This window comes from Malania oleifera, chromosome 3 (genome assembly GCF_029873635.1).
Source record: "Malania oleifera isolate guangnan ecotype guangnan chromosome 3, ASM2987363v1, whole genome shotgun sequence".
Lineage (NCBI taxonomy): Eukaryota > Viridiplantae > Streptophyta > Magnoliopsida > Santalales > Ximeniaceae > Malania > Malania oleifera.
In genome coordinates this window covers 65168327-65184782 of record NC_080419.1, presented here as the reverse complement: position 1 = coordinate 65184782, position 16456 = coordinate 65168327, and the positions used below count along the sequence as shown (strand labels likewise).

The window sequence follows — 16456 nt, the reverse complement described above, 5'->3', positions numbered from 1 at the left end:
TTGTAGTTTCTAACCCTCAGTTTGTTCATGACACTATTTTTTTCTTAGATCATAAGGAGGCTTTTATAAACGTGCTCACTATTTTACAATTGTTTGAGAAGGTTTAAACATCAGTTTGGGGAGGTGGTTTAGCTTGTATTAACTTGAGTGAGTCTAGATCCTTGGAGTTGTCTGCAGTAGCTGGATATGTCATCCTATGTTGGCCTTGACTTATTTAGGAGTGCCTTTGGGTGGTAACCCTAGTTCCGCTAGATTTTGGATTATGTAGTGGATTTGGTGGCTAAGAGGTTAGATGGTTCGAAGGGTGCTTTATTCTCTTTAGGTGGGAGGATTACCATTATTCAGGCTTGTCTTCTAGCTCTAGTATCCTTCGCTATCAATTGTTTTTTTTTTAAGATTCTTGTGTACCAGATAGAAAATGTTGAGATTTATCATTTGATTAGCTGGGAAATTGTTTTTAGGTCTAGGAAGGAGGGGGAGGGGGGGGGGGTCTTGGGAATTTGGTGTCTAAAAACATTGATTTAATGTGTAAAAATGATTTTGGCAAGGAAAATTCCTTTTGGCATAGTCATTAAAAGTAAATTTGGCATGTAGGTTAATGGGTGGGATGCTAATATAGATGTTCTTTTCAGGGATTGTGGTAGTGTATTTTGGAGCTACTTCTTTATTTTATGCTTGGAAGGAATTTGTGTGTCCACCGGGAGGACTTTCAGTTGTGGGTTCTCTTTGGACGAGAATTCTTGCGAATCTTTTTAATTCTTTTGTTTTGGGAGTATGTCCTTGAAAATCTTCCTTTCATGCTTCATTGTGTCACTTCAAAGGCTAGAGTCCCCTCGAAGATTAAGGCTGTACTTGGTTAGTCGTTCTTAATAGAGTAAGACCAATGTGTTGCAGAGTAGGAGTCCTTTCAAGTTTCAAGGCTCCATCTCTGGATCTTTGCTTGCTTGGCTTTGGAAGTTCAGAATCTGCTTCACACTTAGATTAAGGCTTTCTTGGTTAGTTGTTCTTAATAGAGTTAAGTTCAATGTGTTAGTAGGAGTCCTTTCAAGGCTCTATCTCTGGATGTTTGCTTGCTTGGCTTTGGAAATTCAGAATCTGCTTCACACTTAGTCCTTCATTGTTCATTTTCTTGGAGGCTTTGGAACAATCTATTTGGATTGTGTTGAGAGAGCTGGGTCTGTCTGCTGTCTTGTGGGATATTTGGTTGGAGAGGAATGCTTGTACATTCATGGAAAAAAAGATGTCTTGTTCTATGCTTTTCTGGGATAGGATGCAGTATATTTTATTGTTGTGGGCTTTGCAACTGGTTGTTTAAAAGGGCTTTTATTTTTTGCCTTCTGTGTGATTGGATGGTAGTTTGTTTTCAGGGGTTCTCTGTTTCTTCTTTTTAGTTCTCATCTTTTATAACGAAGATTTCTTGTGCTCCTTTTTTGTTTTTTTATCTCTTCTGCAATAAAACATCTTTTCTATAAAGAAAAAAAAAAAATGTTCTATACTTCTTAGATTTAGCATGTTCTGTTGATCGATATTTCAAGAAATTCATTGAGATGATTGACATTTCAAGAAATTCATTGAGATTTTCTCCTTGTTGGAAACAGTTTCTTCATAAAACGTTTTATTTTTGTGTCTCCTGCATGTGCAGGCAATTGAAAAGCGAATTTCTGTCTATTCTCAAATACCAGTAGAAAACGGAGAGCTTATTCAAGTTTTAAGGTGGGGATTTTATGTATTTGCTTGTTAATCAACTCCTATGAACAGGAAGACTAATCTGTTTTAGTATCAAGGCTAACATCTGCAGAAGCACAGGTATGAAAAAAATCAATTTTACAAGCCACATCATGACTACTTCTCGGATACTGTAAGTTACTCCTCCCACAGTTTGATTACTATATATTATCATTTCCAACTAGTCCCCATGTACACACTTGTGCTTCGGGGACTCTTTAGCTTTATTTAACAGAGATAAATATGATGGAAAAATGTTGAGTATTTTCAGATAACAAAGTCCAAGTACAATTTTGAAACAAAATTTGGAAGAGTGATGTTCATTTTAATTAGTAGTCCTTTCTGCAATTTGGAAGAGTGACTAGGGAATATGCTGAAACAAAAATTGAAGTCCAGCACATCAGTTTTTTCACTTGATAATAGTATAGAAATCTTGTACTGGTCATTAATTAATATAATTTAACAGTTTTAGCACCATGCTAAAGGAGTGCAATTATTTTTTAAATTACAGTTTAACTTGAAGCGTGGTGGTCAGCGAATTGCAACAATGCTTATGTATTTAAGTGACAATGTTGAGGGGGGAGAAACTTACTTCCCTATGGTAATTATAATTTGGACTTTGGCTTTTAAGTTCAGTTGTTTTTATTATTCTTGAGGTATGTACTTGCATTTGACATGACAATCTGTAGTTCCATTGCCTGTTATAAATATGTATGCAATTTACTAACTCTTGTTTCACACGTTAGGAGTTATAAATCTACAGCAAGAGATCCAAACCACTCAGATATGGACACTGAACATTATTAGAGTAGCAGTAGAATATTCATGCTGTGGAAAGTTGTCTTAAGGGGAGCATTAACACATGCAACAATTAATTTTTCAAGCTCAATGATAATAATGAATTGGTTAACCTAAGATGTTTCATTTAACAAGAATAATATACTGCACTTGCAATAGCTTAGTTGTCAAGCACAGACCCGTTCAGTGGACCATGTAAATTCGGCCAACCATTGGCTCTTCGTTGGTCATGGCATTATAAATGTATCAAGATGATTAAAATTACATTAATTCAGAAGTGTATGGTGAACTTAAAGCAAGCATATTTTTAAAAAAAATAAATGATTAAAAACTACAGTGACACAACAAATGAATTGAAAGTAAAAAAATTATCCTGTGTGTGTGCAGGTGAATTTACCTGGTTATTTTAACCGCAGATGTTAGTCATTACCACCATCCTTGGACATGATTTATATTATTGTTCACTGTTTTACAGTCTAGGGTCTATAATACCAATCTTGTTCTCGGTAAAATCTCTCCATATGTATCTCATTGTACTTTGGATTAAAGTAGTATTTTTTTCGAATTCCCCAAATTTTGATGCACAAAAACTTTAATAGTTGCTAATTGATTTGTCAGTAGCATTGCAATACATTGTAAAATGTATATTTGAAATTCATCTTAGGTTAAGGGTACGGAAATGGTTTTAAATTGCAGTAGAATATTTGGTGTTGTAGAATGTGTTTTATAAAGCACTAACACATGCAACAATTGAATATTTATCAAGCAAAAAATGGTAATATCCCAAAGATGGATTAAACAAGAAATAAAAATATTGCACTTGCTATAGTTGTTGAGCACAGATCCCTTCAAATGACTACCTCAATTCGGGCAACTATTGGGTTTAGGATGATTATGGCATATAATAAATGTTTTCATTTGTAAAGCAATTAAAACTGCACTAAGTTAGATAAATAAGGTGAACTCAATGCTACCATATTTTTAATGGATAATTGAAATTGCTTTTGCACATATGATGGTGTAATAATCATAACCCTCACAGGCGTAGTCACTTCCATGAATTTATTTTTCTATTAGTAAGCTTATTTTAACAAATATATTGCTACATATGTTTTCTTTCCAAAACCTCAAAATGTGATCTAAATTATTTTTACTAAAATATATAAAACTTCATAATTCATAAAACATCTCAATACAAAATAAAATCATGAAACACTCTAAATAAATGACTATTAGATAATACTTTTTGTATATAATGGATCTATAGAATAAATCATAAAAAAATATAATATTCAAAATCTATTTGTATGACAATTAAATTTTATCTCTATTTTCTTTTGTGAAATTTGTTTGTTATTAATTAGTGTACCTTTACATCCTAATTAAATGGCTGTGAACATATTTTTATCCCATGGTGTATGTTAATTTGTCAATGATCTCAGGTTGATTCTGTAGAATGTGAATGTGGTGGAGAGATAATGGCAGGGTTGTCCGTGAAACCAGTTAAAGGAGATGCAGTGCTTTTTTGGAGCATGGTTTGTTTTCTTCTTTAGTTACTATTGATATTGCACGTTTTGTTCTCCTAGTGCAACCTAAAATAGAAGTAGATATCAAATACAACAACAAACCAAGCCTTTAAGTCTCATTAGGTGGGGTTGGTCACATAAATCCTTTTTTGTCAATTTATGTTATCGTGGACAATTTCTTTTGACAAACTCAGGAATATTAAATTCTTACTATCTCATTCCAAGTTATTTTAGGTCTACCCCTAGACTTTCTATATTCCCTTACAATAACTAACTCACTCTTCCTTATTGGCTCACTATTTGCTTATGTTGTAGGTGCCCAAGCCATTTGAGTTGTCCCTCTATTATCTAATCTTCTACAAGAGCTACGCCTAACTTATTGCAAATATATTTCTTAATTTATCTTTTAATGTTGTATCACTCATCCATCTTAGCATTCTCATCTTGGCGACTTTTACTTTTTGGATATGTTTTTTCTTAGTCACCGATATTTTGATTCATATAGCATAGCTGGTCTTATAATCGTCCAATAAAATTTCTCTTTTAATTTTAAGAGTATTCTACGATAACGTAGCACACTTAGAACATTTCTCCATTTTACCTAGTTTGCTTTAACTTTATGTTCAACTTGCATAATAGATCCAATGTATCAAAATCTACTAGTTCTATTGATTTCTTCACCATGCAGTTCAACCTTCTCCAATATAGGACCTATTGTGACTAAAATTGCATTTCATATATTTTGTCTTATTTCTACTTATCCTAGAGTCTCTAGATTCTAAAGCTTCTCTCTATAATACTAACTTAGATTCTACTGAACCCCTAATTTCATCAATCAAGATAATATCATCTGCAAACTGCATATACAATGAAACCTCAATTTGGATACTCCTAGTAAGTTTATCCATCACTGGAGCGAAAATACAAGGGCTCAAATTAGATCTTTGATGTGCACTTACTGTGATTGGAAATTCCCTACTCCCCCCACCTTATTCCTAATGCTAGTCATTACTTCATCATATATATCTTTAATGACATCATATACCTACTACATACATATTTTTTTTTCTAAAATTCACCATTGAAATTCCTTAGGTACCTTAACAAACTCTCTCTAAATGAGAAAAAAATAATTTTAATTTTTTTAGCATGCGTGCTTCTTACAATGATAAGGTGTCACAGCCAAGCCTAAAGATCATAGGTGCAAGTCATTGAAACGACCTCGTCAAATATGGAGGTAATTGTATGTCATGCTATCCCTAGATCCTATTACAGCGGTGGGAGATTTGTGCATTAGGTGTTACCATTGAAGAATTGGATAAATGGTCTGCACTAACTAACACACTAACACAACAATAACACAAAACATACATAGTAGTAACCCTAATTAACTACAGTAACTAGTAACACCCCCACTCAAACTAGAGCACAGACATCATATGCTTCCAACTTGTTACAAATGGATTCTTGAGCACCTTGTAAGTCTTTAGTGAATAAATCAGCAAGTTGGAGTTCAAACTTCATTTGAGTCATTGTAATACTTTTTGCATATTCTCTTGAGCAAAGTGATGATCAACTTCAATTTTTTTCATTTGTTCATGGGGTTGGAGCAATTTGATTATAGTACATCAACTCCATAGGTTGATAATGTGAAAAATCAAGTTCTTCTAACATGTTCTTTTTCTAAATAAGCTCACATATAGTGTGGGTGATGGCCTAATACTTAACACTCGACTGGGCCATCAAAGTTTGCTTCTTACTCTTCCAAGATACCAAGTTACCATCAACAAAAATATAATGCCCTATTGTAGATCTTTTGTTGGCATGCAACCTAGCCCAATTTGCATCTATATATTCTTGAACATAATCATGACCCAATAATCTCAATATAAGAGACCTTTGTTGGATGCTCCTTTTTAGGTATCTCAAGATACAAATGATTGCATCTCAATTATTTGTTAAGGAATCAAGAAACTAGTTCACAAGTCACAACACTAGTGAAAGATGATTCAGGTCAAGTCACTGTGAAATGGTGAAACTTTCTAAAAAATTTTCAGTATCTTCCAAGGACAGCCAGCAAATCACCCACATTTGACACAAAGTTGTTAGGTCTATGGGTGTATTGATTGGTTTGGATCCCAATAGTTTGGTCTCATCCAAGGTCAAATTTCATTTTGGCTAAAATTTTTAAGTTTGAAAGTACGGAAGTTTCAATGAAAATTTTGATTTCAATGTCAATTTTAATTTCGATTTAAAAAATGATTGAAATTTGTAGTAAAGCATGAAATACTTTTATGGAACTTTAGAAATTGTTAATAGATATAATAATGTAAGTTCAAAGAGTAAATACAAATAAATACACCTATATTGTAGAGGTGCAGTAGTTTCTAAAAAAATGCTATAGGATACCTCGATTATCATCATCAATAATCAAAATATCATCCACACACATAATAAGTAGAATCCTATTAAAAGTTGTGTGATGGTAAAATATAGAGTGACCTATTGTGCCTCATTGAAGACCACACTCAAACTGTGCTCTAGAAGATTGCTTACCATACAAGAGTTTCTTGAGCCAACAAAATTGTTGAATAACAAGCTCAGGTGATTCCTCCATAAAGACCTCCTATTGAAGATCACCATGTAGAACGTATTCTAATCAAACTTATGCAGATGCCAATGACATATGGTGACAAGGAGATGAATGAACAAACTTAGGTAAGTTTGAGAATGTGTCGTTCTATGTAAACTTAAGTATATCCCTCAGAAACAAAATGAGTCACTAAACTATCTAGATTGACTTTTACAATATACATCCTCTCTAACTATAACAACAAACCCAAACTTATCAAAACGAAGAGGTATCAGTTTCCAAGTATCATTATCCTATATAACATGCATCCTCCTACCATTACAGTCCTCCACCAAAATGGTATAAAGCTTCAGAAACAGATTTTGGAAGAGCTATAGAAGATACTCACTAATAAAATAGTAATATAAGGGTGATAAGCAATCATAACAAACAAAACTAGAGATTGGATTTTGGGTACGATTGCGTGTACCTTTTTGAGGCAACAATAGGAAGATCAACACATTTAGAAATAGGATCATTAGACAAGGGAAAAAGAGGCGTAGAAGCGGAGGGTGGAGGAGCCCTCCTCCTATGCATTGTCATCATGTGTACACCTGCAAATTAGGATAATCCAAATGGCAAGAAGATGAAGAAGATGCAGAAGAACTAGGTATAGAATCTAGGTTAGGTAGAGGAAGGGACTCATCAAAGTCAGCAAGATTTAAGGAATCAAAATAGTATGCGATAAGCTTAAAGAAGGTGGTGAAGACAAAGAATCAATGTAAAGTAGGGTTGTAACATCGATATGCCTTTTGAGTACAAGAGTTTCACATAAATATACATTTAATAGCACAAGGATCTAATATCCATTCTTGGACTTAATTGATTAACAAAGGATGTAACCAAGGATAAAACTAAATAAATATAAGACCAAGGACAAAGGAGAGTAAGCAGTGAGCATGACATCACTCCAAAAACTTTGGGAATATTCATTTGATACAATAGGATAAGACTACTTCGAGAATATGTTTGTTTTTTTGCTCGACAACTCCATTTTGTTATGGAGTGTGGGCACTGACTCACTGATCATACCAAACTTAGAAATATAGGTAGTGAATCGGGTATTGAAGTACTCCTTAATATGTCAAACTGAGTCCTTATTTGAGAATAGAAGGCGCAAAAGTGGTAATCAATTGCTTATACTTCAAAGATTCTGAAATAGAAAATGAAGAACCTCAGTATCAATCATCTCTTGTGTTAGAAAGAGAACTATTGCAGATGATCATAGAAATCCAATTTTCAGTCTCACAAGTTGTCCCGACAACCTAGGTCCACCTTCTTAATACCTATGAAAAACCTCTTCCTGTTATCACCTTCTTTGACATTGGTTCAACCCACTACAATTCTAAATCCTTCACTTTTACCCAAATCAGTGCCAATGGAGAGAAATGTGCCATTGAAAAAGTTAGAAAACCAATTCTTATTGGAATTTTCCCCAAACTAACTATAAAGCATCAAGTCCTTGGATCCACATTAATAAGAAATGACCTTGCTTTGATCTACTGTATAAACTCCCAAAAGCTTGGATGCTCAAAGGAATGATTAAACCTCAACAATGGTTCCTCCCTTGGTCCTAGGGTTCATTGACATACTCTAGCCATATGAGTCCATAAAAACCCAATTATGCAACAAGAGTCATCTAAGCTCATAAATGTAATAATGCCCTTTCGCTAAACCTTGATTTCTTTGTTAGACTATCCTTCAAGAAAAATGAAGACATCAGTCCAACCAAGGACAACGATATAGGCATGAATCCATCCCATTATTTGTTGGCAAAGCAGGAATTGATGCAACTTCAAATGAAGAGCTAATAAAGGAGACTTCATTGACTTGGGCTTGTGCAACCTTTTATGTTAACAAAACAATAGAACAAGTTTGAGGGAAATTAAGATTGGTTATTAATTACAAGCCAAAGTTTGGTGTACCAAGCCACCATTATTAGTGGATGGTTATGCCCTTTGGGTTAAAAAATGCTCAATCATATTTTTAGAAGGCAATGGTAAAGATCTTCAGCCAATCATCCATAATTCCTTTTATACATTGATAACATTTTCCTCTTCTTAAAAAGATGACCAAGAAAATGAGGAGCTATTAATGATTTCACCTTTTTAAATGGTCAGGTAGTATATTATTGCCTTCACAAAAAAAAAGAAGAAGAAGATAGTGTTAGCTTCAATCAAATTCTTTGTATTTGATGGCCAGCTTTCCCTCCAATAATACAAATTCAGTAATTCTTAGGGATTGTTAAGTAGGAACTCAAAAAAATGGCAAAAGACCTACTTTCCCTCCAAATCCCATCAGAAGGAACCAAAATTTTACAAATAGATAGCAAGGATGAACATTGATGAGCCTTTCAATTCAAAGAAATCAAAAGAAAAGGATAGCGGTTACAAGTCATTTTCAAAAACTTAGGGCCTGTTTGGTATCACTGTTTTCTATTTTCTATTTATGTTTTTGCATATTAAAGTAGACCATAAAAATATGTTTATGTTATTAGTTTTTTGTTTATGTTAGTTTTTAGTTGTTTGTGAAAAAACGAAAATTAGATTTTATGATTTTTAGTTGGTCTGACAACCTATTGATTGAAATTGTAATATTCAGAAATATTTTTTTTTATAAGATCACTCATTTTCTTTTAAATTCAAATAAAAATAAAATGATCATATGAATTTAAATATAATTAAAATAAATATATATAAATTTTAAAAAATGATAATAAATCCCATAACAAAATATTTTTATTATTTTACCATTGTCATGTACATAAAATTTTTATTGTAAAGTAAAATTTGAAAGCATCGCAAGCAAGTAAAAGTAATTATAATAATTTTCATTTTTATTATAGTACTTTCCAATGTGTATTTTATTATTTTAATCACATTTTGATAATATTTTTTTGATTTAAAGATGAAAATAAGAATTTTTTAATTAAGTTTTTATTTTATTTTATTTTTACAAATATTAACTAAATAGGTTGTTTGTTTTTGGTTTTTATTTTATGTTTCTAGTTTTTGGTTTTCATTTCTGTTTTCGTGTATGTAATTTTTTATAGTGATACCAAACTACCCCTTAGAATACATTTATATTCCACATTCAAAAAAATCTTGGCAGTTATAAGAGATATAAAATTCCAATTCCACCTACTAGGACAACCATTATTACCACGTCTTCCTTTCCAAGAATGTTACAATTCAATACAAAAATCTTTCCATACCCTCAACGCCTCATATGGGTAGACTGGCTTTCTGAATGGGATTTTGAAGTAAAATATATCCAAGGAAAGAAGAATGTCCTCATTGACTTTCTGTCTAGGCCAAAAACCACCCGTTTTCTTTCCTGTTATTTGCATACTCACCCCTAGGCCATCAAGTTCCAAACCATCAAATGGTTTTAGAAAACATAAGACAATTCTTACAAGCACCTTGTGGATCTCCTGTCGAGATATAAGAGCTAATTGTCCATTATTCTCTCCATGATAGGAGTTAAAAAAGACCAGACAATTTTTATAGGTCCTAATCTCAACATACTAAGGGTTCCTTCCCTTCATGACAGTAAGGAAGCAATGTTCCTCTTATGGTACGATTGGTTCCATATGCTTTATTCCTTTTGGTTCAATATGCTTTGTTCTCGTGGTTTCTCTCCCTCGATGAATGGGTCACTCTATGGGAAAAACACAAGTTATATATTTTAATAACTTTTCATACCCAAGTAAAACTTCATTCATTATAGTAAAATCAGTTTGTCCCCAGACGAAAACCACATCTACACAGGCCATAGTCCATGTGACCATGAAGAAGTTCGCTTTGATTTTGATGTTTCTATCCCATCAAGGCATCATAACATTGATAGCATTTTTATCAGAGTAAAAAACAAAACAAAGAAAATTTTAGAGAGATCTTAGGAGATGAGAAAACTCTTTTCATTTATGCCCACTGGTTGAATAAAACTTTTGCTTGGCTTTACTACCCCCTGTAGTCATGGATATTTTTTTCCCCAAAATTTAATGTTTTTTTGTTGAAAAAATTACTAAATGATGCTTTTTAGATATGGACTAGTAAATGCAATACAAAAAGGTGCAACGATTATTTTGCTTGATGTATTGTATTTTTAGGCGATCAAATATTAATACTATCACTTTTGGAAAAATCATCTATGTACTTGTCTTCGTTCTTTCAGGGGCTAGATGGACAATCAGACCCAAACAGCATACATGGAGGATGTAAAGTATTGGCAGGAGAGAAGTGGTCGGCTACCAAATGGATGAGGCAGAGAACTACATCCTGATTCCTTAAATACCTTTTGAATGTTGGGTTTCTTCTATAGATTTATTTCTTCTTGATCTTAGCAAAAATAATTTTGAAGGCTAGTGCATGTGAGAATTTTATGGATGAAAATTTATTAATAGAGCTTATTAACTATAATTTATCCTTAAATCTTATAACTAAGATAAAATAGTTTTCCTAGCATTTTAATAATAATTCTGTAATCCAAATAGTGCATGTTGGGCTATGATACTTGTCTAAAAGGAACAAGTAGTTGAAATACTAAGCCATGTGTGATTGATTTGGTTTTATAATGATTTTTGGACGGAAATCCCTTGTGATTGAAAGGAGCATCCTAGCCCTATTTAATCAAATCAAGAGGTGTATCAATTGAAAGGAGCACAGTTAGTGATTCTAATAACAATTTTGTGATCCAAGCTAATTTTGATACCCTATTTACTAGATCTAGGTACCATTGTAGGGTTTTGAACACTCTAGGGTTGCTTGGTTAGACTTGATTTTAGGAGATTTTTGGGAAACGAACAAATAGAAGTAAAATTGATATTTCATTAAATCAAGAATCACTTTCATGGAAGTTGTCATCCCCTTCCTAGATAAGACTTTTTGTATGATCTCCATAGTAAAATTTCTTTTGGTCTTTTTACAGGTGGAGTATCTAGTTGTATCTCTTCCATATGCTTAGCTTTTGGTAAAGAGCTTCTGCTCTTTATCTATCATATTCTTTTATGTTGGAGTTCTCTTATCCTAGGAGTGGAATCTTGTTGGGTCTTATACCTGTAGTACCATTGTTGGAGATTACAATTGATTAGTTAGTCTCTATGTCATCAAAATCTAATTCGGGGGTCAGTTATGCGAGAAGGTACTAGTACCCTCCACACCCTCATTCATCGAACGGTATTTGATTAGCTTAAAATCTCCTTCAAATTCAACTGATCCAGAATTTTAAGTTCTTTCATTTTATTCAATTACCATTTAAATATTGGATAACCTTGAGAAGATAGAAACTACCCTCACCTCAAGATTCCCAAAGGCATGCAAAGACATAATGCCTAATGATCCTCATGGGAATTAATTGTTTATTGTATTTTTGTTCCATTTAGATGTCTTATTTACCTGAAATAGAGATATTGGGAGGCCTTGCATGAAATAAAAACTCCCCTCACCTGTAGTTTCTCAAAGGTATGCAAAAACATACCCCCAAGATCAGAGAAAAGTTCATTATGGATGTCGATTTATTCAGATGAAAACAAGACACTAGCACATGTAAAAAATAAAAGAGACGTGCAAGCAAACAAGATAAACTAAGCTGCAAGACAGACATGCAACATGCACAAAAAAACCATGCAATTAGTCATACATACAAACATAGTTTCAAGTAAACATGCACAACATATTTAAGGACTACATAACCTCGTTTTATCAAGTCCCTCCTCATAGGAGCATGTACACACGCACATACACACACACACACACCTGCAATCGCATTTCAACATAAAATACACTTGGAACATGCAAGAAAAAGTCATCTTAAGTCAAAATACACTAAAAATAAATGATAAAAAATAGACAAGAAAGGTCCTAAAAAAATTCCCTAATTTTCTCTACTTTTTAGGATTCTCAACAAATTTTAATGATTTTTAAAGCAAATTTCCAAACTTTTCTTATTCTTTTTTGATTTTAAATTTTTATTTTATTTTCTTGAAATTTTTAAAACCAGTCAACTTGGTCAAATTTTTTTAAAAAAAGATAGGAAAACAACTTTTAATGGGTGAACTAAATGGTGACACATAATGAGTGCCACGTCTCACCTAACTGCATCATCATTCCTCTCCTTTGCTCCATGCACGAAAAAAGAGGGGGTACCATGTAGACACCATGGTTGTCGCTCCTTTGCGGGTACTCGCAAGTAGCTACAGTTCTCGCCACCCTTGGTCGGGCCCCTGGCCACTGCCGACTCTACTAGAGCTCGTCAAAGCTCCAACAATTATTTTTCTCCATTTCTTTCTTTCTTTCCTTCTCTCTTTTCTATATATATTTTTTGATCACTCTTCCCTTTCTCTATCCTTTGCATTTCTTTTGCTTTTTTTTTTTTTTCTCTCTTTTGGATTTCTCTCCTTGACTCCCTTTTCCTTTGTCTTTTTTTTTTTTTTTTCCTCTTTCTCCTCTACCCTATCCCCTCAATTTCTCTCTTTCCTTTTCCTTTCTCTCTCTCTCTCTCTCTCTTCTTCTCTGGCTTTCTCTCTTTGTTTTTCCCTCACCTCGATCTCTCTTTATATTTCTATTTTTCACTTCCTTAGCTCCGCTCTCTCCCAGTTCTCTCTCTCTTTCAAATATCTTTCTAAGTCCTCTATATCTCACTCCTCTTACTTTGAATTCTGCTCTCTCCCTCCCTCCCTCTCTCTCTCTCTCTCTCTCTCTCTCTCTCTCTCTCTCTCTCTCTCTCTCTTATTTTCATTTTCTCTCTTTCAACTCTTTTTTTTTTTTTTTTTTCCAGCTTTCTATTCTCCGCCTTGTTTCTTAGTTCCCTTTCTCATCTAGCGATCACCCTTCTAGCCCCTCCTATCTGGATAAGTCAAGTTGTTGCGCCCAAGTCCTGGGTATCTAGTATCTCTACTTGTTTTCTCTTCCCCGTGCTTTTCCCCAACTATTTACTCTCTCCTCACGACTCCTCTCTCTTTAGCTCTTATTTATTTATTTCCATTATTTTTTGATTTCAAGCTTTACAACAACACAAAAATTGATACCTACTTTGAATTTCAATACCCATCTACTTTCAAACTTATTTACCAAAGGGAATAGCGTCCAACTTTAACCATCAATATTGCATTAATTGAACTTAAACTTAAGCATGGACCTTTTTTTCAATTTCTTCAATAATTTGTTGCCATTCTAACTTTTTGCTCCCCTTCAAATCTTAACACTTCCAAAATGAGCTCCCCTTGAAATTTTCCTCCAAGACTCTTAAATAGGCTCCCATCAATTTATTTAATTTTATTTTCAAAAAAATATTGCAATTCATTGGAGGGAATCCCCAAATTAGAAATTATTTTACCATTATTTTATGTTTATTTTAAGTAAAAAAAAAATGAGATGATACCATATGGCAAAGGGGGTTAGATTCCAAGGTTAAAGAGGGGGGTATGGTGTGGGTTGTATGAGGGTTTGGGTCATGCTCAAGGGAAAAAAATAGGGTATGTGTGTGTGTACGTTTATTTTAGTACATGTGTGCATTGATTAAGTAGTGAAATGGGAGGTTAAGGGAGTGTGGTTAAAGACTTTTGAGTAATTAAATGTGCTAAAAATGAGTTGGCTGCAACATACTCAGCTTCACATGATGACAATGTTACGATGGGTTGGTTCTTCGAAGACCATGTAAACGCTGTATCTCCCATGAAAAATGTGAATCCCGTCGTGCTTTTCCTTTCATCTAGATCTCTTCCCCAATCGCTATCTAAATAGCTGATAAGTTTGCAATCACCTCTTGATGAATAAAACATACCATCGGTGATGGTACCCTTGATATATCGGAGTATCCTTTTTGCTACATTCAGGTGGGACTGGTTAGGAGTCTCTATGTACCTTCTGACAAGTCTAACTCCATAGAGTATATCTGGTTTAGTGAATGTCAAAATCCTCAAGCTTCCAACCAAACTCTTGAAGTATGTGGGGTCAACATCTCCTTGCTCATTCTTTCTCAACTCCAATCCCGTTTCAACCGGAGTTGTCACAGGGTTGCATTTGTGCATCCCAAACTTCTTCAGTACTTCTTTTGCATAGTAACTCTAGGAGATGAAGATTCCCTTCTCCCTTTGCACGACTTCTATGCCAAGGAAATGAGTCATCTAGCCAATATCTGTAATTTTGAATTCTTTGACCATGCTCCTCTTGAAAGCGGAAAACATCTCTGGATTGTTGCGGATGAAGATCAGATCATCAACATATAGGCAGGCTATCAGCATGCTTCCATCTGTCTTCATCTTTATGTATAACGCATGCTCGTAGGGACACTTCTCAAATCCATTCTCTTGGAAGTAGTCATCAATTCTCATGTTCCACGCAGGAGGTGCCTGCTTCAAGCCATAGAGTGCTTTCTTCAACTTATACACTTTATCTTCTTTGCCCTTCTTCACATATCTAGGTGGTTGATCGATATAAATCTCTTCTTCCAGAAAACCGTTCAAAAATGCTGATTTCACGTCCAGCTGGTAAATCTTCCATCCATTTTATACTGAAAGTGAAATTAATAATCTGATGGTTTCAAGTCTGGCAACCGGGGCAAAGATTTCACCATAATCAATCCCTTCTTTTTGCTTGTAGCCTTTGGCGACAAGTCTTGCTTTGTATCTCTGAACTTCTCCTTGAGCATTCTTCTTGGTCTTGTAGGCCCATTTCACAACAATGGTTTTGCGGCCCTTTGGAAGATTTGTCAACTCCCAAGTCTTATTCTTCTCGATGGATTGAATCTCCTCATCCATCGCTTTTCTCCATTTGTCTTCTTCGTTAGCTTCCTCAAAGCTAACCGGGTTGCTGGTCAACAACAGACAGTATAGAGTAACATACTCTTCTATTGGTTTTGTAGTTTCATACAGGTCAGCCAGATTTTGAGCTCCTCTAGGTCTCATGTCTAAGATTTCATGCTTTATTGGTGGTGAACCATGTGGAGGTGTCTGTAGCTTGGGAACTTGTGGTTCGGTAGCCACTTCTCTTGTCTGTGTAGGTTCTTCTCCTTCAAGTGTTAATTCCGCATATTTTGAATATTCAGCCTGGTCCCATTTCTAGGATTCATTTTCTTCAAAGATGACATCCCGACTATGAAAAAATTTCTTGTTGATGAGATTGTAGAGTCGATATCCTATGATGCTATCACCATATCCAAAAAGGATACACTTCTCTCCTTTATCATCCAACTTTGTCCTTGCTTTTGGGATCTTGGCGTAGGCAATGGAGCCAAACACCCTAAGATGACTCACACTGGGCTTGTGAGTACTCTAGGCTTCATATGGTGTCTTTGTATCAAGACTCTTCGTAGGACAATGATTTAGCAGATAGACTGCACATAACTCTACTTCTGCCCAAAAACTCTTGGGCACATTCTTATCCTTTAACATGCTTCTTTCCATGTTAAGGATTGTGCGGTTCTTCCTTTCGGCTACACCATTCAACTGGGGAGTGTAGGTTAAATTGGTGTGAAGTGTGTTTGAATCCCTTGTTGCCTAAGGAATTCTAGGAAATCTTCGTCTCTGTATTCTCCTCCTTGGTTTGGCTGGAGTGACTTGATGCGGTAGCCACTCTATTTCTCCACAAGAGCTTTGAACTCTTTGAGCTTATCGAACACCTCTGACTTCCTTTTCAAGAAACCCAGGTCTTCCTGTTGTAGTCATCGATGAAGGTTAGGAAGTATCGATTTTGTCCATTCAAAAATGGTCTTAGTGGACCACACACGTCTGTGTGTATTAGCTGGAGCGACATGGTAGATCTCTAATTGGCTTGTT

The 16456-nt window shown here is 34.5% G+C and overlaps 1 protein-coding gene across 1 annotated transcript in view; it reads left to right on the top strand.

The window, feature by feature from the left end:
- The window catches only part of LOC131151971 (prolyl 4-hydroxylase 1), a 71981-nt gene extending 60867 nt beyond the window's left edge, over positions 1-11114 (top strand). The window contains exons 8-12 of the mRNA XM_058103506.1: positions 1643-1713; positions 1807-1858; positions 2237-2326; positions 3966-4058; positions 10858-11114. Coding sequence (XP_057959489.1) covers positions 1643-1713; positions 1807-1858; positions 2237-2326; positions 3966-4058; positions 10858-10965 — 414 coding nt within the window. The 3' untranslated portion in view covers positions 10966-11114. The remainder of the gene's footprint in view (positions 1-1642; positions 1714-1806; positions 1859-2236; positions 2327-3965; positions 4059-10857) is intronic.
- The last annotated feature ends 5342 nt before the right edge of the window (positions 11115-16456 follow it).